Below are 21,933 nucleotides of genomic sequence, written 5' to 3'. Positions count from 1 at the left end.
GAATTGAACTCAGGGCCTCTGGAAGATCAGCCGGTACCCTTAACCTCTGAGCCATCTCTCTAGACCCCCCAGCCCTGCTTTTTTATTTTGAGTCAAGATCTTTCTAAGGCTCCCATACTGACCTCAAACTCAACTTCCTCCTGGCTCAGCTTCCTAAGGAGGTGGGGGTATAGACAAGCATTACTCCACACTACACGAAGCTCTGCTTCCATTCTTTTTTATAGCTGCTGGAAGACAACCTCTTTTGTGAATTGACAGCTAGGGAGAGGAACGGCATTCACGAGGCAGGCTCATCACTGAGGGAAGGACTTAACTAGAACAAAGCACCAGTCATCTGTGCTTGCTTGCCATTCGGACCATCTTTGCTCTGCAGCAGCTAGGTGGTTGAAACAATGCACTGAAACAGAAGCCTGCAGTGTTTGCCAGCTGGCCCTTTAAAGCTCACCTGTCACACAGAAAATGATAATGTCTTTCTTCCTTTGAAAGAGTTATTGCCGGGCAGTGGTGGCACATGCTTTTAGTCCCATCGCTCGGGAGGCAGAGGTAGATGGATCTCTTAGTTTAAGACCGGCCTGGTCTACAAATCGAATTCAGGACAGCGGGGGCTTGATACACAGGAAAATCCTTTCTTGAAAAAACTAAAAAGAAAGAAAGAAAGGAAGGTTTATTCTTAGTTGTATGTATGTGCACTTGTGTTTCTGTATATGAGGATGCCAGAAGAAGGCACCCGATCCTCTGGAGCTAGAGTTAGAGGTGGTTGTGAGCCACCTCATGTGGGTGCTGAATCTGAACCGGGTCCTCTGGAAGAGCAGTAGGGACTCCTAATCACTGAGCCATCTCTCTAGTCCATCTCCTCTTTTTGTATGTTTTTTCACTCATTTTTCACAGCTTTACTGAAATGGAAGTGGCATGGGTGATTGAGTGGTACTCCCGAAGTTCAAGGCTAGCCTAAACTATGTAGTGAAACTGTCAAAAGCCAAACAGTGCTGATGGGATGGTTCAGTGGTTAGGAGTGCTTACTGTTCTTCTGTCAGACGTGAGTCAGTTCACAGCGCACACATGGGTGTCTGCACACAACAGGTTAAAAGAAAGAGAAAAACAAAAGACAATTAGGAGTTTTCTTCGTTCTTTTCTGCCTGATATCAAGCATCTTGAGTACAGTAAAAGACAACAAGGGAACTAGCAAGTTAGCTCAGCAGGTAAAGGCATCTGCCCCCATGACTGACAGCCTGACTTCAAGTCCTAGAACCCACACGATGGAAGGAGAGACCTGATGCCTGCATGTTTTCCTCTGACCTCCACACACATATGTATATCAATGAAGTAATTAAATACCTTTTCTTAAAGAGAACAAGGGCTGAATATACAGCTCACTGGTATCACGCTTGCCTAGCATGGAAGAGTCCTGGGTTCAATCCCCACTATATGGGAATGTCAGTATGATTGTTAACTTGTACCTAGTTGTAGCAACCTTCTAACTTTTTTTTATTTTTATTTTTATTTTTATTTATTTTTTGTCTGTGGGACCTGATCTTGGTGCCTAATGCTTAATTGTGATTTTCCTCAGTATGGCTCAAGTTATCACAGACCAGTCTAGAAAAGGTAGACTGTCTGCTTGGGTCCTTTTCTGGGTTCCGGTCTTTTCACCTGTTAAAGACGAGTCACTTTCTTGCTTGTGGAGACTACATAGGTTAATGTTCCCTCTTAATTCTAGCTGAACTCCTCGCCAAAAAACAGCCATTGAAAACCAGTGAGGTCTACTCCGATGATGAGGAAGAGGAAGATGACGACAAGTCCAGTGAGAAGTCAGACCGCTCCTCCCGAACGTCGTCCTCTGATGAAGAAGAAGAGTAAGCTATCTCTGTTTTGATTGGAGGCAGGGAGGTGAAGGAGTTTATTATTTATAAAGGTTTCATCATTAAGGGGAGCCAAGGCAAGAGCTTGAAGCACAAACCAACAGAAAAATTGCTGCTTATTGGCTTGCTCAGTCTGGCTCTTGCCCAGTCAGCTCTCTCATCTAACCCAGGCCACCTGCCCAGGGAGGGCACTGCCCACAGTGCCCTGGGCCCTCCCAAGGCAGTTATCAGCTTAGTATAGATGGAGGGGCTGCATCTTCCATTTCTCCTGCCTCTGGCTCCTGGCTGCACCCATGGACATTTCCCCTGGGCCTTACAGATAGGAACTGACTGCATATCACCTCAGACTAGCCTGCAGCTTCTTTTCATTCAGGGCAGTGGACTCTATAGATAAGACTGTGGTTCTTATCTGGTCTTTTATTTCACCTCCTAAATTAATCACATGTTCTTTGGGTATTGAGAATTTGCCGACTGTCTTCTCTGGTGGTTTTACAGTGACTACTGCCCTCTTTTTCTCACAGGAAAGAAGAAATCCCTCCAAAATCACAGCCAGTCTCCTTACCTGAGGAACTGAATCGGGTTCGCTTATCAAGGCATAAGCTAGAACGCTGGTGTCACATGCCCTTCTTTGCTAAAACTGTCACAGGATGTTTTGTACGGATTGGCATTGGAAACCACAATAGCAAGCCAGTTTACCGGGTTGGTATTCTTCCCTTGGACAATTCTCCATATTTTAAATCTAATGATCATCTCCTGGGAGTGGGAGCTGCTGAACAAATCTGTTACTCTTCTTCCACCATTTGACTGTATTAGTCAGCTTCCCTTATAACTAGGAAAAGTAGCCCACGCCTGTAATTCTAGCAGTTGGGAGGCTGTTTTGAGAATTGCTGCGAGTTTGAAGCCAGGCTGGGCTACAGAGTGAGACCCTGTCTCGAGAACAGAAAGGGCTAGCGATAGTGGTACAGACCTATAATTTTAGCACTTAAGAGACAGAAGCAGGATAGCTGCCACAAGTCAGTCTAGTGTACATATTAATTTCTAGACTGGTCAGTGCTATTAAGGGGCTGAGCATGGTGGCACACACAGTTAGCCTCAGCACTCCAGTGGGAGAGGCAGACAGATGAGTTCAAGGCCAGCCTAGTCTACAGAGTGAGTTCCAGGCCAGCCAGGACTACGGAGAGAAGCCCTGTCTTTGGGACAGGGTGGGGAAAGACCTTGAAGGAGGGGCTTATGCAAGAGGTGTATAAGGAAGCAAACCTGACCTCCCCGGATTTGGATGAGAGGAAGAGGTCTAAGCTCATAGTTCCCCTGAGCGCATGCCAATGACCTCGAACTTCCCAGCTGCTGAACATGGTGGTATACTCATTTAATCCCAGCACTGCAGAGGCAGGTGGCTCTCTGTAAGTTTGAGGCCAGCCTGGTCTATATAGGAAAGGCAAGACTACATTGTGAGACCATCTCAGAAATAAGGACAAGCCAAGGAAACCTCCCAGTGGTTTCTGCCACCTGCCAGTATTGCCAACTCAAAGACTGAGACTTCTTCAGCGCATGGGCCTTTGGGGGACGGTTAGGAGCCAGACTAGCAGAGGAGACACTGGAATGCAGTGGGGCAGCTCATACAGCAGCGACAGTCATTCGTAACTGACTGACAGAGTACTTGGGAGCCCAGAGAACTGGTGGGCTTGAATTTAGAACCATTTTCTTTCCTCATTTCAGCATGACAGAGATGTCCAGACTTAAGTAACATAGAGGTTTTGTTTGTTTGAAAACTAGGTGAATGAAATATTTCTGTGTATGGTACCAAGTCACCTAGACCTAAGGAAGAGAAAAGAGTACCTCTGGCTCTGCCCTGGCTCTCGTGTGTTCCGAATTGTTGCTGTGCTTTGGGACTAGAGCCTAGCTGCTTTGTTTGTTTGTTTGTTTGTTTCTGATTAAGTTTTTAGTCATGTTCCATAGCCCACACTGACCTTGAACTCCTCCCCACCCCACTCTTTCCCTAAGACAGTCTCTCTGCAGCTCTGGCTGTCCCGGAGTTTGCTTTATAGACAAGGCTGTCCTCTAATTCAGCTCCCAAGTGCTGAGGTCAAAGGTGCATGCTGCCACCTAATGAGACACGCGTGCCGCTTACACGCACGCCGCTCACACGTGTGCACACCCAGACACAGAATCTCACCTGTGGCCTGCAGGGATTGAAGGTGTGTACCACCGTACCTGGCTTGGCGTTGAGCTCCTGATCCTCTGGCCTCAGCCTCCCACGTGCAGAATTATACCCATGCTGCCTCATTTGATTGTTTGATTGTTTTGTTTTGCTTGTTTGTTTTCAGTGGTCTAGTTTTCATGTAGTTCATTCCTTGTAGAAGTACTAATAGCCGTGAAACTCACCTTCATGCTCCTCTCATTTGAGTGACAGAATTGGCCAGATTGCCAGGCATGGTAATGCATGTTTATAGTACTTACAGTCAGAAACTGAGGCAGAACAAACTCAGTGAGTTTGAGGTCAGCCTGGGCTACATAGTAATACTACATTCAAAACTGTCTCAATTAAAAAAAAAAAAAGTAGTGCTCAAATACTAGGTTCTCAGGCTAGGGAGAAGGCTCAGTGGGGAAGGCGCTTCTACATGAGCATGAGGATTTGAGTTCGGGTCCCACCACCCACATAAAGACTTGGCACCTGTGCTGAGGGTCAAAGACAGACATCCCAGGAACTCACTGGCCTGTCCAGCTGGAACAGCAATCTCCCAGTTAAGTGAGGAACCTCATCACAAAAAACTAAGGTAGAAAATGATAGAGGACACATGACCTTCTGGCCTCCTTATGAACACACACACACAGGCAAGCACACTCACTCACATGCACACACAGATTTTAAAACCTTAAAAAAGTATTTATTGGGCTGGAGGGATGGCTCAGAGGTTAAGAGCACTGGCTGCTCTTCTAAAGTTCCTGAGTTTAATTCCCAGCACCCACATAATGCCTCACAGCCATCTATAATGGGATCTGGTGCCCTCTTCTGGCGTGCAAGCAGAACACCGCATACATAATAAACAAGTGGATAAGTAGAATTTTTTTTTTTTTAAGTATTTATTATTACTGTGTGTCAGATGTATGGGGATGGTAGTGCTGGAGAAGTGACTCAGCAGTTAAGAGCACTGGCTGCTCTTCCTGAGTTCAATTCCCAGAAACCCCATGGCAGCTCATAACCATCTGTAATGGGATCTGATTTCCTCTTCTGGTGTGTATGAAGACAGATTACACTCATATACATAAAAGTAAATAATTTCATAAAAGATGTGTGCGAGGGAAGTTATACATGTATGGTGTGCATGTAGAATTGAGAGGACAGTGTTGGTTCTCTCTGCACCTTTGTGTGAGCTACGGGGACGTTGTTAGACTTGCCTCATCAAGTAGCAAGTCCCTTTACCCACTCAACCAGCTTGCCAGTCCTGCTTTTTTTTTTTTCTTTAATTTATTACTGTCGTAAGTGATACGGTGCATGTGTGGGGGTCTGAGGGCAAGTTTAAGAATCCAGTTCTGTATTTTTGCCTTGCTTAGATGGTCTCTTGCCTCTGCCACCCTGTGTACTCTAGGAGGCCAGCTGGCTGGTGAGCTTTGGGTTAATTCTTCTGTCTCTGCTGTCATCACCCCATGGAAGTTCTGGGATTACATATCTAGCTTCTTATGGGGGTATAGGATAGGGTGAGACAGGGTTTCTCTGTGAGACCTGATGTCCTGGAATTAACTATGTAGACCAGGTTGGTATCAAACTCAGAGATGCACCTGTCTCTCCCTCTCAGGTGCTGGGATTAAACATGTGCCCCAAGCCCAGCTCACATCTTATTATATAGGTTCTAGATGTCCTACTTGTGTTGTCAGGCTTTTGTACTTAACTGATTTGCCTTCTGAACCATCTATACCCTGGCCCAAACTTGTCTTATAAAAAGAAAAGAAAAAAGGGAAAAAAAAAAAACAACAGCATAAATAAGAAGCAGGTCTAGTCCAGTACTAGAAGCCTGAATTCCTGGATGTTTGGGTAACAGAGCCAGGAAGATCACTTGAGCCTGGAGTTCAAGAATAGCCTGGTCAACATAGTAAAACCCTGTCTTATTAAAAAACAACAACAACAAAAACGGTAGGAAGGGTATTTGTCAGCAGGCCTGCCCACCTGAGTTTAATCCCCAGAACCTTCAAGGTGGGAAGAGAGTTGTCCTCTGAGCGCCACATGTGCCCTGGCAAGAATGTTAGCTGGGGTGGGGCTGAGGTGTTTCAGTTCTTAAAGCGTTTACCACCAAGCCTGACAACTAATGTGAAATCAATACAGGAGGATGACGCTCCCAGGTTGTCTTCTGGCCTCCATGCTCTGGCCCCTGTGTGCCTGCATGTGCACACACATAAATTAGTAAATGTTGGCATTTTGTTGTAGTTTAACCATGAGGTGCTGGCAATATCACTCTCTTACCTAATGTTCAACACTCAACAACAAAAACAAGAAAGAACTAAACCTTTACTTTTCCACATTGGGCCCCTCCAGACTGACTGCCTTTTCTTCTGGGCTTTGCTTTCCCCGGGCACAAGACTTACTGGCCTCAGCCATCTGAATTCTTAAACAGGAGACAGGCCCTTTCTGGACTCCTCTTTCACAGCCCTTTAGTGTTTGGGTAGATGGAATCAAATGAAGCACGGTGTAGAAAGCTCTGCAAGAGGCTTTTTACTGGGGTCTCTGTTCTTCTCTTAGGTGGCTGAGATCACAGGCGTTGTGGAAACTGCCAAAGTTTACCAGTTGGGTGGCACCAGAACAAACAAAGGGCTACAGCTACGGTAAGATGCACTCCCCAGGCATAATAAGACACCTTTGTGATCCCAGCACTGCAGTGACAGAAGCGGGAGACTTGCTTCAAGTTCAAGGCCAGCCTGATGGATATGGTGCGCTCCAGGCCACCTAGAGTTACCCAAGGAGCTGTGTTCTCCCTCTCATCCTGTGCTCACCCTTTTCCTTGTCTTTTTTGAGACAAGGTCTTTCTGTATAACCCAAGCTAGTCACAAACTCATAATCCTGCCTTAGCCTTCCAAGGGTTGGCATAACTGGTGTGTGCCAATTCTAAGAGGTCCTTCTATGGCCACGTTAGCTTCCTTTTTGGACAGTCACTGCCTCTTGGGCTGTCACGGCTTCCAATATAATTTTCATAGCATTGAGCCCTATGTCTGGTCTCTACATAGAAACCATATAGAGAAAAGCTTGGATCTATTTTTTTTTTTCTATACAGTTACTGCCTCTCATGAGGGACAAGGCTACAACTTGTTTTGATGTACAGGAGGATAATAATCAGGTCCTTGAGACCTTCCTACCAGAGCCAACATGCATTTTCTGTGAGGTCAGTCAGGAGGCTTGCTTCTTTCTGAACCTTGGTCTCTTAATTAGCTCCACCTTTGACAAGGTCAGCTTTCTAGACTTAGTTTCCTCTTCAATGAAATGGAAATGGAGTGTTTCCTGAATTTCTACTCTGCCTGGCACTGTTCTTGACATTAGGATAAAGGGAATAACAAATACTCAAATCCGTGCCCCTTCCCTCTTGAACCCTAACAAATTTAAAGAACCATATCAGAAGGTATAAAAGGAGTTTGCCAGAATCATGTAGCAGATAACAAGTAATAGATAGTCCCCTCCCAGATCCTTATTGCACATCCTCCCTGGTTTATTTAAAAAGAGTTTGGGGGCTGGCAAGATGGTGGTGGTACCTGCCACCAAGACTAATGGTTTGAGTTCAGTCCCTGGAACCATGTGGTTTAAGGAGAGAACTGACTCTTGTAAATTGTCCTCTGAAATTTCATTTCTGGCCTCTCCGACACACCGTAGATACTTGTGGACAGTCATACATACACAATTTTTTTTTCTAAAGAAATAAAAAAGAGATGGTTGGATAGTATTCAGAGAAATCTCAAAAGCATAGTACTGAGCCCTCAATCCTTGCCAAGGCACTGCTCAGCAGAAACTCTGTTCCTTTGTTCATTCCACGAACTGTGCAGAGTACACATCCCTGACACTCTGGAGGGTTTACAGTAAACAGACTTCTAATGCACTCCCCAGGCCCCTACACTTCCACTTAGCTTTGTAAGCTCCATCCTGGTTGCCCACTGAAACAACCTCTGGGGGGTTGGTTTTGTGCCTGGTTCTTACACCCAGAAATCTGGGCTTAGTAGATGTAGTTGGTGCTTTAGCGTTACAGTCTCCTTGGTAATTGAGGAGGTAGCCAGGATGAGGCCACGGACACGGGTACGGTACAGAGTCTGGCAGGCCCTTCGCTGGTTATAGTCATGTGCACGTTCTCTGAGATGCTGTCTTTCTCTTACACAGGCATGGCAATGACCAACGAGTGTTCCGCCTAGAGTTTGTGTCAAACCAAGAATTCACTGAAAGTGAATTCATGAAGTGGAAAGAAGCGGTAAGCGGCTAGACTGCCTAGCAGCTGTTGGTAAACATGGTGTTTCCTAAATCCCTTTCTGATAGCTTTTTATCACATTTTGGTCCAGATGTTTTCTGCTGGCATGCAGCTGCCCACACTAGATGAAATCAATAAAAAGGAATTATCAATTAAAGAAGCTCTCAATTATAAATTCAATGATCAGGACATTGAGGAGGTAAGAAGCCGGAACCCCGGAGCCTGGCGGCTCTTTAAGGACCAGTTTGGAGAAGAACCAGGCTGGTCTTGCTATTTCCTCCATTATGTGGAATGAAAGGATGCTGTCTTGTTACTCACACTTCATCAGGCTTTTCCCTGTAGAGTCTCAATGAGACTCTACAGACTCCAGTCTGTTAGGATGTTTGTTCCCTTAGGTTTACTTCTTCTTTCTCCAAAACATTGTGGTAAAATTTTTGGATCTCTGTTCTCTTGGACAGTGGCTAGCCGTATAATTCCAGGCTTGATACTGCTGCAGCTGGGTTTTGTTTGTTTATTTGTTGTTGTTTTTTTTTTGGGGGGGGTTCTGTTTGGTTGTTTTTTTTGAGACAGGGTTTCTCTGTGCAGCCTTGGCTGTCCTGGAGATTGCTGTCGACCAGGCTGGCCTCAAACTCACAGAGTTGCTCCTGCCTCTGCCTCCCAAGTGCTGGGATTAAAGACGTGTATCATCATCACCTGGCTTTTCTTTGTTTCTTGTGTGTGTGAGAGAGAGACACAAAGAGAGAGAGTATTGGTGTATGCTCCTTCAGAGTATCCCGGAATTGCCTGGAAATAGCAGAGTGTTCCTTGAAAGGAATTTGTTTGCCTTCTGGACATGACACCCCTTTAACTAGCAGCTTACCTCCAAAATGGGCTCACCTCACTGTCCACAAAAGTAGTTTAGGGTGTCTGGAGAGATGGCTTAGAGGTTAAGAACAGTGGCTGCTCTTCCAGAGGTCCTGAGTTCAATTCCCAGGGATCTGGTGCCCTCCTCTGTCGTGCAGATATACATGCAGGCAAAACACTGTATACATAATCTTTAAAAAAAAAAAAAGTTTAGGAATACCTCACTGCTCGTCCTGCTCTCTTTCACAGATTGTGAAAGAGAAAGAAAGGTTCAGAAAAGCTCCACCAAACTATGCTATGAAGAAGACTCAGCTGCTAAAGGAAAAGGTAAGAGCTAAAAAGCCCTTTTGTCTGTCTGTCTTGTTAAGATGGAGAAATCATGCTGACTTGTCTATCCTCTGTCACCAACTCAGTGATGGCAGGATTGGGAAAACATCCTGGGCTCTGTGATAAGTAAAACAGGGTATTGTCGATAACCCAGGCATCTTTCCTTCTTGTAAATGCAGTTATTCTTGGTTTTCTGTCTTCCTTCCTTCCCTGTTCCCTTCCTTTTCTCTTCCCCTCCCCCTTTCTTTCTTTTGGTTTTTCAAGACAGGGTTTTTCTGTGTAGCCTTGGCTGGCCCGGACTTGCTTTGTAGACCAGACTGGTCCCAAACTCACATCATTCTGTCTGCCTCTTCCTCTGCCTTCCTGAGTGCTGGGAATCAAAGGCTTGCACCACTCACCCAGCTCCCATTTTCCTTAGTTTTCTATGCCTTTGTTTTGTTTGTACTGCGAACCCCACTATGGCAGGTGGTTTCCCATTTCATCCAGCAGGAAAGGATGGACCTAGCTATGAAGTTCAGTCATGTGAAGTTCAGTCTATTCTTTATGTCTTTATTTATTTGTTAATTTTTCGAGACAGACAGGGTTTCCTGTATAGCCTTGGCTGTCCTATAGCTCACTCTGTAGACCAGGCTGGCCATGGACTCACAGAGATCCACCTGGCTCTGCCTCCCAAGTACTGGGATTAAAGGTGTCCATCACCATGCTAGGCCATGTAGGCCTATATTCTTAAAGGTTAATGTTGCGTCATATGGCGCAGACCCCAGTAACTAATGAGAAGGTAGGTATTCTTACTGTAAGGAAAAAGACATCTTGTCTTTGTCAGGTACTTTGCCACTGTTCCTTCACATTTCCTATCATTGGTTCATCCCATGAGGTGCCTTACCTGTGCTGTACAAGATATTTAACAGAGAACTAGTTACAGCCATGTTTCTGTGCAGGCCATGGCTGAGGACCTGGGAGATCAGGATAAAGCCAAGCAAATACAAGACCAGCTAAACGAGCTGGAGGAGAGGGCAGAAGCCCTGGACCGCCAGCGGACCAAGAACATATCTGCTATCAGGTAAGGACTCTGTCCGTGGCCAGCCTGTAGCCTTCTACATTCAGTGCGGCACAGACCCCACAGATCTCTGGGGTGCTGAGGGTCCATGCTGTTCCAGCCTCCTACAGCCCACTGACTGATCCCGCTTCCCTTGTAGCTACATCAACCAGCGGAATCGGGAGTGGAACATTGTGGAGTCTGAGAAGGCCCTGGTGGTGAGTTTTAGACATAGATTACTGAAGGAGAGTTCCAGTAAAATGGTAGGAGTTCCCAGATGTTGCACACACCTGTAAACCAACACTTGGGGATGGCAGCAGGAGGACCAGTAGATTGCAGCTGCATTTGTAGACCAGACTGGTCCCAAACTCACATCGGTGTGTCTGCCTCTTCCTCTGCCTTCCTGAGTGCTGGGACAGTAGGGCAGCTGCATTACTGTCCAAGGCCAGTTTTAGAAGACCCTGTTCAAAAAAATTAGGGCTGGTGAGATGGCCTAGCAGGTAAGAGTGCATGCAAGCTTGGTGCCCTGAATTCAAGCCCTGGAAGGAGAGAAACACTTCTACAAAATTGTCCTTTGACCTCCATACAGACATCATGGCAGGCGTGCGTTTCCCCACAAATTAAAAAAAATTATTAAGTTAAAGGAAAATAAAATCTCTTTTTGTATGTTATCCATGTGTGTTTTAGATGATTGAAATGGCATGTCCTCTTAGCGTGTGTGCAGTCTCTGCTTCACATCTTCTCACAGTATTTGTAGCCTGTGATACATAGTAACAGTCTCCTGGCCTGTTACCCCTGCTGGTTGTTGCACCTGTATTTGTTTTTTGGGGTAGGTGGGCCTGTGTTTGGTTGTTCCTGTATCTATTCTGTTGGGGAATGTTTGATCATTGTTCCAGTATCTATTTGGGGAGAGGATTGTTTCTCCTGTATCTACTGAGGGCCTGTTATATTTTGTTGGAAGAATGTTGCATTATTCCTCCTGTATCTGTTTCGTTGGGGGGAGGGGTGGTTCCTGCTCCTGTATCTGTTTTGTAAGGGGGGGTTGTTGCTCCAGCATCTATTCTTTTGGGTTGTTTTGCTTTGTTCTTGCTCTGCAGTGCTCATCCTTGAACCCTTGTATGCTAAGCAAGTGCTTTATCACTGAAAGGACAGACAGCTTTTGATTTTTTTTCCTAGTTTCTTGCAAGATGTTATTTATATGTAAGCCTAGAATGATTGAGAGAGGAGGAGGAGATCTAATGCATACTTCCTGTTTTAGGCTGAAAGTCACAACATGAAAAACCAGCAGATGGATCCCTTTACCAGGCGGCAATGCAAACCCACCATCGTTTCCAATGTGAGTGCTGAAGAGGAGGGTTTTTGGTTTTTGGTTTTTTTGTTTGGGGCCTAGATTCTAGGAAATAAAATGAATTCTATTAGGAAATTAGTAATGAAGTTAAAAATAATTTTTTCTAGCTGGGATCTGCTTGCCTTGAGCTTGGGTCTCGATTCTTTTATATACATACATATGTATGTATGTATCTTGCTGTAGGGCATACATGTAGTGAAAACCTAGGAGTTAACTCCCTGTTCCAGGGTGCATTTTCAGTGTAACAAATGTAAGTGCTGGATATGTATCCCTAACCCACAACGCTTGTGACTAGAAGCCTTCCAGAGCTTGGGCATTTCATACTTGGAAATATATGCAGTTCATATTGAGATAGCCTGGGGACGAGACCCAGGTGTACAGAAGAAAGGCATTGGTTTCCAATGTTTGTGTATATCACCTGAAGGGTTTTTTAATTATACTTTTAGTACCTGGCTTTGACAGTACATAAGATCAGATGTGGAATTTTCCACTTGAAGCACCATGATGGTGCACAAAATTTTAGGCATTGAAGCATTGTGGGATTTGGATTTTTATAGTAGAAAGTGCACAGCCTGAATATGTTAGTTAGCATGGAGCCCTAGGTGGCTTTAAAGGTTTTATTTGTGCTTTTTTCCTTTTGGTTTTTCAAGACAGGGTTTCTCTGTGTAGTCTTGGCTGTCCTGGACTCCTTTGCAGACCAGGCTGGCCTTAAACTCAGAGATCAGCCTGCCTCTGCCTCTCACAGTGCTGCGATCAAAGGGGTGTGCCACCACACCAGGCTTTAAATTGTGCTTTTTTGACTTGAGGAAAACTTTACTCACTTGCTAATGGATGACCTACATGTCGTATTTTTGATGTTAGTTGGAGTAAATGGGAAAGAATCTGGCATGGGACTCTGAAGTTAAGTAGTCTTTAAAATAATTTATGTATTTTTTTTCTCCCAGTCCAGAGACCCAGCTGTTCAGGCTGCCATTTTGGCCCAGCTAAATGCGAAATATGGTTCTGGAGTATTACCAGATGCTCCAAAGGAAATGAACAAGGCAAGTAGAAAACCACCCTGAGGCTTTGGAGCCAGGCTGCTGTCGAGAAGCTTGACAGGCCGCCTCGCCTTGTATTCGCCTGTTTGCACATGCAGCACCGTGGAGAAGTGCTTGCAGTCTTTTCTTCAGTTACTTAGAAGGGTGATCACCTGTCCTGAGTCCTGACCAGTCTTTAACGGACTCTTGTCTATGTCTTCAGGCCCCTGCTTTCTAGACTTCTGCCGCTCGTTTTCTTAGGTAGAAAACTGTCCTGTGTACCTTACAGGGTAGTTAGAAGGAATGGGTGACAAGTAAGGGTGAGACAGATTTAACAGTGAAGGCAAAATGGTAATACAGGAGAGGCTCATTTATCGGCTTTTTGTTTGTTTTGTTTTTCTAGTCTCAGAAACATTTTTACTATTTAGCCTTGGCTGGGCTTGAACTTGCAGGGACCCTCCTGCGTCTGCTTCCTCCAAGTGCTGAGATTACAGATGCGGGGCCACATGCCTGAGTATTCAGGAGGTAAAGAAATGAATATTAGGAGCTAAGGAGTTTAGAGGCCAGCCTGAGTTACATGAGACCCTGTTTCAAAGAAACAAGAAATGAATAGGAGCTTGGTGTGGGGTTCAGTTGATACAGTGCTCACCTGATGTAACATGCCCAGCAGGAAGCCGGCGTGGGTGGCTCCTGCCCATAATGCTCCACTCAGGAGGGAGGCTGATGCTGAAAACACTCAGTTTCCCTGACTAACCCATTAATGACTCAAAATCATGGTTCTGAAAGGGGCCTGTCATCCTAAGCCCACCCTTTCCACTCATGCTGCAGTCAAGTCTTCCTTCTCTTTTTCACTTTGAAGCCTAAAAAGGTTCTGTAAGAGAAGGCTTTGTTGATGGCCTCTCCTGGTCTCCCTGAGAGAAACAATATGAAAAGGGCCTTAGAGCTGGAAATTGCAGCACAGTTGGAGAGGGTGTGCCTGGCAAGCACAAGGCACTGAGTTCCACCCACAAGCACCACACAAAAATCCTTTTATTAAAAAGTAAAATGCTTATGTATGTATGTATGTGTGGGCATATATATGAATAATTTTTTTTCTTTTTAGAAAAAAGTGTCAATCAAGGGGGGTGGGGAAGCTAGGGAGATGACTCAGTGAGTAAATTCTTCCCTCAGAAACATGAAGACTTGAGTTTGATCCCCAGAACCTGTGTTTTAAAAAAAAACCTAGCATAGTGGATTATGTCTGTGATCACAGTGCTGAGGAGGCAGAGGAAGATTCCTGGGCAGCTAGCCTAGCCTAATTGGTGAGCTCAAGGCCAATGAGAGCTCCTTTCTGAAAGGAGATAAATAGCTTGTCTGAGCTCCACATACATGTCACACGTGTGTGTAACCAGCATTAGCTACTTTGTGGGTTCTTCTCTTACCATTCTTTACCTTTTCTTCTTCCCATTCAAAAAGAAAGGAAAAGAGTAGAGAGGAAAGGAAAGAGATCCCTAACTAAGGTCAGGGGTCAGAAAGGGATGGCAGTATTGTGAGATTACTTCCTGCTGATTAGGGACCTTGACCTCCTTGGGGCAGGTCGGATCTTTCCCTTCAGGATATCTAATTTCTTGTTTTTTCTTTTCGAAACAGCTAATTAAAAAACCATAACCAACAGCATCCAACATTCTAGCTTGCCTCTCAGGACCCTAGCATTTATGTACCCTCTGAAAAGTCCCCAGAATTCCAAACTTCACACAATCTTAGAAACTGTCTGCAGCTGGTAAAGTCATGACCCTGCCAGAGCACGAGGCAAGTCATGGTTAGCTGCTTCAGATGCTGCAGCAGCCCCATATCCTCACACCCGGGATTAAAATGTAAACATTCTTAAAATATTTCTATGGGTTGTTTGTTTTTTTGATACAGGGTTTCTGTGGCTATCCTGGTGCTCACTCTGTAGACTAGGCTGGCTTCAAACTCACAGAGATCCACCTGCCTCTGCTCCTCGAGTGCTGGGATTAAGAGTATGGGCCACCACCACCCAGCTCTATGTTTTTTAAAAGAAACACAAATTCCTGCATTGTCACTGCATTTCCTCATTTCTGTTTAAGCCAATAATTATGCTGTGTGTAGCAGGAAAATAGATACGGAGACATTTTCAGTGAAATAAGCACTTTTTGGGTCATTAGGCAAGATCTTCTGGAGACCTCATTTGTTCAGTTCTAATCTTTATAAGTTTTGATGGTACCCCCCAGCTTTTCTTTTTTTTTAATAATTTATTTAATTTCATTTTATGTGCATCAGTGTGAAGATGTCAGATCCCTTAGAACTGGAGTTATAGACAGTTGTGAGCTGCCATCATGTTGGTGCTGGGAATTGAACCTGGGTCCTTTGGAAGAGCAGACAGTGCTCTTAACCACTGAGCCATCTCTCCAGCCCCTGATACCCCCAGCTTTTCATTTTCTGTGGAAATATAAGCAAATCTGTGTTCCCAATGCAAAACTTTTTCCATTCTGATGTTAAAACATCCTTATAGTATGTAGGCTGTTTAATTTTACATTTTCTTTTTTTCCTATAATCTGGTGAATCTCAGCTACTCTTATCTGAAATGACTTGTAATTTTTACTTTGAGGCCTCAAACCTTTTCTTAACCATTTCCCTTGGCTCTCTGGGACCTACACTCATTGGTCCAGTGGCAACGCTTACCACATTGCCTGCATGCCTCTGGAAGCCTAGGCCTATTTTTGGTTTATAGTTAGAAAACCCATTGCCCTTAGAGATGCCTTGTTCACGATTCTGTTGCAATTGATCAAATTTCCCACAATTAAAGCATCGACCATTTTGAGACCTGAGACCTTTAGCAGCTTAGCCACAGTCTCTTTGCAAATGACCATACCTTCTGAAGTTGAAGCATTGGTCATTTTGATATTAGAGACCACTTGCTGTAGCTTGACCTTTAATATTAGCATGGTACACATTAGAACCAATATTAGCCATATCCACTTGTCTGTAAACACAGGAATAGTTTAATAACTTCTTTGCATTTGGTATTCACATTTTTATATACCAAGGTCTTTCTCAATACCTATATTGTGTCAGGGTCTGATACAGCTTTTTTTCACAACTCAAACTAGTCTATGTAAAAATCCACGAACGCTTCTCCAGAACCTTTTATAATCTTTGTAAATGAGATGGACTTTTTCCTGAGCTCCTCAATTTTGTCTCAAGCCCTTAAAACCACTAATCAACATTGTTCTTTAGTAGCCTCATCAAATTGAGTCTGTTGTTGTTTATGAGTACCGCCCTTCACCCAGCAACTGATCTTTACTGTATTCATTCCCCTCCCTCTTTTTCACTGTGTAATATTCATGGCTTCTTCCCACCACCATGTTAACTTATTCCAACTGTGGACAGTCCCCTAGTACAGCTGTCAACAATCCCTTCCAGTCTTGGGGAATAATTCTATTTTGAGTAGCTCAGTTATTTAAAATTTGTTTCACGGAAGGTGAATTTTCAATCACATAAGGTGAGTGCATCCCATATGAAATAATGGCCTCTTTAAAACACCTTAGATCTGGAGCTGGAGAAATGGCTCAGTGGTTAAGAGCACTGGCTGCTCCTCCAGAAGTCCTGAGTTTAATTCGCAAAAATGGGATCTGGTGCTCTCTTCTGTCATGCACATGTACATGCAGCTAAAGCTCTCATATAAATAAATAAATGTTTAACTATTAAAAAAACCCACCTTAGGTCTGTCATTACTGTAGGACACCATCCTATCTCATCATAACCGTGGTCCCCACTTTGAGCAGGCATTTGCTGTACAAATCCTGGGAAGGTGATGGTGGTGATCTCATAAGCCCAGACCACTCCTCCTCCTCCTCCCCCTCTGGCAGCATGGTTGGTTTGATTAACCCTTTCTCTTGAAATGGGCTCTCTCAGACTATCTTCCCACCTTGTCAGCCTTTCTCTACCCTGACCACCCTCCAGTGCAGTTTCTTTTCCTCTTTCCTCACTTGAGAAACTCCCACTTTCTTGCTCAGGCATCAGGACTGAGTTGTTTTTTTTGTTTTTTTTTTTTTTTTTGTTCTCCCTTTTCTGGTTCTCCTCGATTCCCAAGTGCTTCCATTTCCACCCACACTTTTTCCAGTTGCCCCACCAATTCTGCAGTCCTTTCAGAAAAGGTAGAATGACTTTCTTTGCTTTTCCATTTCAGCCATTTTTTGTTTCTCATGCCTTCCCATTTCTACTTGTAATTTTTCTAACTGCTCAGCCATTCTCCCAGGGGAAAAAAAAACAAAAAAATCCCCTCTGGGCATGTCCCAGCTGTAGCAGCCACAGTAAATTTTTTGCTGGTATCCTAAAACACAACATTCATTCCTTTATCCCCTGTTTTCTCTGTGGCACATGTGTGTACATTAAAAAAGATAGGGAGCTTATTATGAAAATCACGTGAGGGCTCAGAGGGTAAGAGCACTGGCTGCCCTTCCAAAGGGCCTGAGTTCAGTTCCCAGCACCCATATGGTGGCTCACAACCATCTGTAAGGACATCTGGTGACCTTTTCTGCCCTGCACGCACACATGCAGGCAGACCCTGTACACATAATAAACCTAAAAAAAAGAAAATCACATGATCTTGAGTGAGCGTTTTGACTATCAGTGTCTACTGTTTCTTGAAATCTATTTGCATTTTATTTATGTTTTGTATACTGATGTTTTGCCTGCATTTATGTATGTACACCACGTGATGTGCCCAGTGTCCACGGAGGTTGGAAGGTTTCCAGTGCCCTGGAACTGGAGTTATAGATGGTTGTGAACCATCATGTGGCTACTAGGAACTGAATCCAGGTCCTCTGACAGTGCTCTCAACCACTGAGTCAGCCCTCCAGACCCCTCTGCTTGCATTTATGTGTTATAGGTTTGTGTTTTGTCCCCCTTGTCTCTTTGCAGGGTCAGGGAAAGGATAAAGATTTGAATTCTAAGTCAGCCAGTGACCTCTCAGAAGACTTGTTCAAAGTACATGACTTTGATGTGAAGATTGACTTACAGGTTCCAAGCTCAGGTGTGTATGTTGGGGCTCAGAGGGAGGGCCCTAAGGAACAGATAGGTTTGTGGATCTCTTAGCTTGGAGTCTTGACTATGGAGAAGAAGGGGGGGACGGGATGTGTACCTACATCTCCTGATCTATAGAGCCAATGTCAGGTCAGTCTTGAAAAAGAGCAGGCTTCGGTCAGCAAGGCTTCCTGAAGAAGTGGAACCAAAAATCAGAAGTTCTATACAGGTCCTTATTTTGCCAATTTGTTCTCCTTTCCCAGAGTCAAAAGCTTTGGCCATCACATCCAAGGCCCCACCAGCCAAGGACGGAGCTCCAAGGAGATCTCTGAACTTAGAAGACTACAAAAAACGACGGGGGCTTATCTGAGCACTCCCGGCCTGCTGCTTCCAACCCTGCATGCCCTGTCGTCCTCCCACCTTCCCTCTTTTCCTCTGATTTGCCCTCTTCGGGCTGGAGCAGCCGTGTAGCTGGGAAGAGACTCTAAACTGCCAGTCATTGTAACATAAACTATTTGCTGTATAGACCTCCCTTGTCTGCACCATCTCCCACCAGCCCTCCCAGGCCCCACCCAAGGTGGATCTGGGTTGGTTGGGGATTTTTTTTTCATGTCTTTAGATTTGTGTTTGCCCTCCCCACCCACTTTTGGTTTTTAACTAGCACAGTTCGGCCACGCTGCACATTCAGTATTACCATGGAGCTGGGGCTCTTCCTGGAGCCCATGGTGGCAGTAGCGGCAGCACCTCAGTGTCCTCTTCAGACTGCCTTGGGTCAGACCATGGAACATTTGGTATCTAACCCTTGCAGAGAGAGTCGGGGCTGGGCGTCTGCCATCCTCTTTTCTCTCATCTTCCTCTTCTTCCTGTGTCCATGGAAGAGGGATTTTCAAAACCAGTTTAGTTTCCAAAAAGTGTACATTTATGGGGAGGGAGGGGGTCTAATCTGAGAGAGAGAGAGAGAGAGAGAGAGAGTGTGTGTGTGTGTGTGTGTGTGTATGTGTGGATTTTTTATCATTTTTTAAAATGCAGTACTCTTTGTATCAGTCTGTCATGGGTCTATAGCTGTTTCAGATTTTTTTTTTTTTTTGAGCTGTACTTGAGCATCTGAAACTGCAAGAAAGAAACTGATTAAATGTGATTCTTCTTACTAAACAGGCCTGACTGCTGTAGCTGTGTGACTCCCCTCCCTCTCCACCCCAGCACTGCCCTCCCCCTCTGGAAACCCCCGTCTAGCCCACTTGCCCCACAGGCTAGGTCCTGGCTGGGGGCAGGAAGCTCGTGGTAGGTCCCGGGAAAGGCGGCCGGAGAGCCTTACTCACTCCCCAGGCACAGCCTGTCGCTTCCTTACTTACCCCAGCGTGTCTCGTCCCCACCCCGTCTACCTGGTGACTCAATCCTTGATGTTTGGCAAGAATAACTCGTTGTTCTGTTTTTTTGAAGAAATGATTCAACATGGATGTGGAGAGCAAACACAAAAAGATGTAGTTGCAAATGTTACCAGCATGTGCAGCGGTGCGTGCGTGCGTGCCTGTGTGTGTCTGTGTGAGCGCATATATATGGTAAGCATATATATATACTGTTGTGCAGCTAGGGTGAAGCCAGCAAAGAGGTGTGTATGTCATTATGAAATGTTTGAAAAAGAGATAAGCTGACTGCTTGATAATCATTCTCAGGTGTAAAGCTCCAACTGTAAATAAAGTGGCATTTAACAAATCTTCTCAGAACAAAGTACAGCTGATGATATTCACCAAGCACTAAGCTAAAGAAACAGCTGAGAGCCGCTGATCTCCACAGTGATGAGGAACCGAGCTCTGCTCTGGACTTCACTGACTTTTGTATGAGGGAGGAATGATGGGAAATCATGGAATTAAGTAGTATTTAAACAAAAATGGACTTAATAGCTCTTCTGGTTGAGTAAAGCCTGGGTGTTGCTTTATCCTAGTTTACATTTTTACTTTTTTACAAAGCAGCAACGAAGGTTTTGAAGAAGTGTGTGACTGTAGAATTGGGAAATGTGGCTGTGCCCCAGCTTTGTCGTAGCTGTGGACAGAGGAGTGGTGATGGACTTGTTGCGACCATACATACTTGAAGAGTCCATTGACCGAAGCTCTTTATAGACGGCTATGGCAGTGTGGAATCACAGATCACTGAAGGCCACGTGCACTCTAGCAAAGCTCTGGAGCTTCTGGGACCTCTCCCATCATGTCATACTTGGACTTTTTTTCTTCTTGTTTAAAGGACATAAAACCATAGAATCCATATAATCTGTGGCGTCATCCTGACCCACATGTAGATCTGTATCTATTATCATTTGGCTTTGGACAAGTGTCAATGATATGGCTGTGTAATAAAATTTTTATTAAAACTGCCACACACTGTAGCCCCTTTGCCACCCCCACCCGCAGCTGCTGAAACCCTCATGCCAAAGCACAGGGCAGGGCAAAAAGCCCACCAAAGAAGACGGAAAGTTACCCTAGCCACTGCCCTGCCTGCCTGGTGATTCTGATCTCAGCCAGTCAGAAGGCATTAGCTCTGTCCCAACAACTGGCTTCCTGGTGGCTCAGTGTTCCTTTGCTGGTGAATAGCTTCAGTGGCTCCTCCATCACCCCAACTTCACGTCATTGTTGAAGAGTGTAACACCAATGGCTGTCTCCTACATTTTTTCAGTTCTGGGAAGTAAGAGTCAGTGTCCATATGCCTAGCTCATGCTGTCTGTAGATCTGTTGTCTCTCTGATTTCTGACAGGGGCAGAGAAAGTCTGTTTTTGTTATTTTTTTCTGTGAAGTCCTGATTTGTCACCCAAACTGTAAATATATTTGTAAATAAACTTGATGGCATTTTAACAAGGGATCAGATTTAGTCCAAAGCTTGCATCCCGAGTGGCACCCTTAACAAATCCCAAAGACCTCCTTTGCTCCAACCCCACTTTCAGGTTCTGCTCTGCCAGAATGAAGTGGCTGTCAGCTCACAAGCAACATCCTCATAATGGGAGTTCCCTGACCCAGCGCTAGCTCAGCATCATATAACTGAGCAAGTGGTGCCTAATGTCTGCCTAACCCCAGTGAGAACCTGGCCCTAACGGCTTTCTCATGACCTAGGCACAGCTTTTGCCTATTGTTGTGTGGAGCCAAGGGAGCCAGAGACTGAGTCCAGCAGATTCTGGCAGTCCTGTCCTGCGTGGGTGAGATCTATGAGGGCCCTCCACAGTGCTGAGGCTGTGTCGTACTTTACCACTGTGTTGGCTAAGCAGCAAACTACAGCCATCCTCCACCGAGATGGTCTAGGCCGTGGGTAAGGCTGTCTGCTGTTGATAAGGTGGGACCCCCAAGCGGACCACACTTTTTATCACTCACTGCTTGACGGGTGCAATGAGTCCATTAGAGCAGAGGATGAGTTAATAAGCCACTTAGTTTTCAGGATCTGGTTGCTGTGGGGCAGCCACTTGCTGCCTAACTCTGGAGAAAGCAACTCCAATAAAATTTAGGTGGAGAGGAGAAGGGGCTAAGATGGGCAGCTTCTCCCAGGAGAGGAGAATGTTGTTTGAGTGGCCCGGGGAGGCACAAACTCCACTCAAATGGTTTTTTGTTGTTTTTGGGTTTTTGTTTTTTTTTTTCATGATTTTAAAGACCAAAGGCTGACCCTGGGTTTCCTTGGGCTGTACTGGGAGCTACAAGGAACAGCATCTGTAAAAGGGTCTGCTGTTGATAGAAGGCTGCCAAGGCCTGCCCCAGTGCCTGGTCGGTGGAATGCAGTTTCTTGGCCAAGGGTAGCACCCAAGCCACTGGAGCACAAGCTAATCCTGGGAACTCCAGCCTGCCCTGCACCCAAGACAGACCAAAGGCCAGAGTCAGCAAGATGCTTCAGGGCTCCAAGCACTACCGCTCAATCCCCAGGGATAACCTATTTCTCTGTGGCACAGTACCCCATCGTTTAAATGGATAATGAACTGGGCATGGTGGCCCGAGTCTTTAATCCCAGCACAGCCACCAAAACAGCTGTTAGCAGTGTTTGGTGTTCACAAGGCCCTAAAGTCACTCTCCATCAGCAA

General features: G+C 45.1%; 1 protein-coding gene across 1 annotated transcript in view; it reads left to right on the top strand.

The window, feature by feature from the left end:
- The window catches only part of Rtf1 (RTF1 homolog, Paf1/RNA polymerase II complex component), a 58,936-nt gene extending 38,203 nt beyond the window's left edge, over nt 1–20,733 (top strand). The window contains exons 7-18 of the mRNA XM_021640588.2: nt 1,715–1,850; nt 2,378–2,555; nt 6,589–6,671; nt 8,206–8,293; nt 8,382–8,489; nt 9,383–9,460; nt 10,399–10,520; nt 10,657–10,714; nt 11,755–11,832; nt 12,789–12,884; nt 17,784–17,895; nt 18,149–20,733. Coding sequence (XP_021496263.1) covers nt 1,715–1,850; nt 2,378–2,555; nt 6,589–6,671; nt 8,206–8,293; nt 8,382–8,489; nt 9,383–9,460; nt 10,399–10,520; nt 10,657–10,714; nt 11,755–11,832; nt 12,789–12,884; nt 17,784–17,895; nt 18,149–18,255 — 1,244 coding nt within the window. The 3' untranslated portion in view covers nt 18,256–20,733. The remainder of the gene's footprint in view (nt 1–1,714; nt 1,851–2,377; nt 2,556–6,588; nt 6,672–8,205; nt 8,294–8,381; nt 8,490–9,382; nt 9,461–10,398; nt 10,521–10,656; nt 10,715–11,754; nt 11,833–12,788; nt 12,885–17,783; nt 17,896–18,148) is intronic.
- The last annotated feature ends 1,200 nt before the right edge of the window (nt 20,734–21,933 follow it).

Source organism: Meriones unguiculatus, chromosome 18 (genome assembly GCF_030254825.1).
Source record: "Meriones unguiculatus strain TT.TT164.6M chromosome 18, Bangor_MerUng_6.1, whole genome shotgun sequence".
NCBI classification, from domain to species: Eukaryota; Metazoa; Chordata; class Mammalia; order Rodentia; family Muridae; genus Meriones; species Meriones unguiculatus.
Note: the sequence above shows the minus strand (reverse complement) of the source record. Positions and strands in the feature narration are given on the sequence as shown.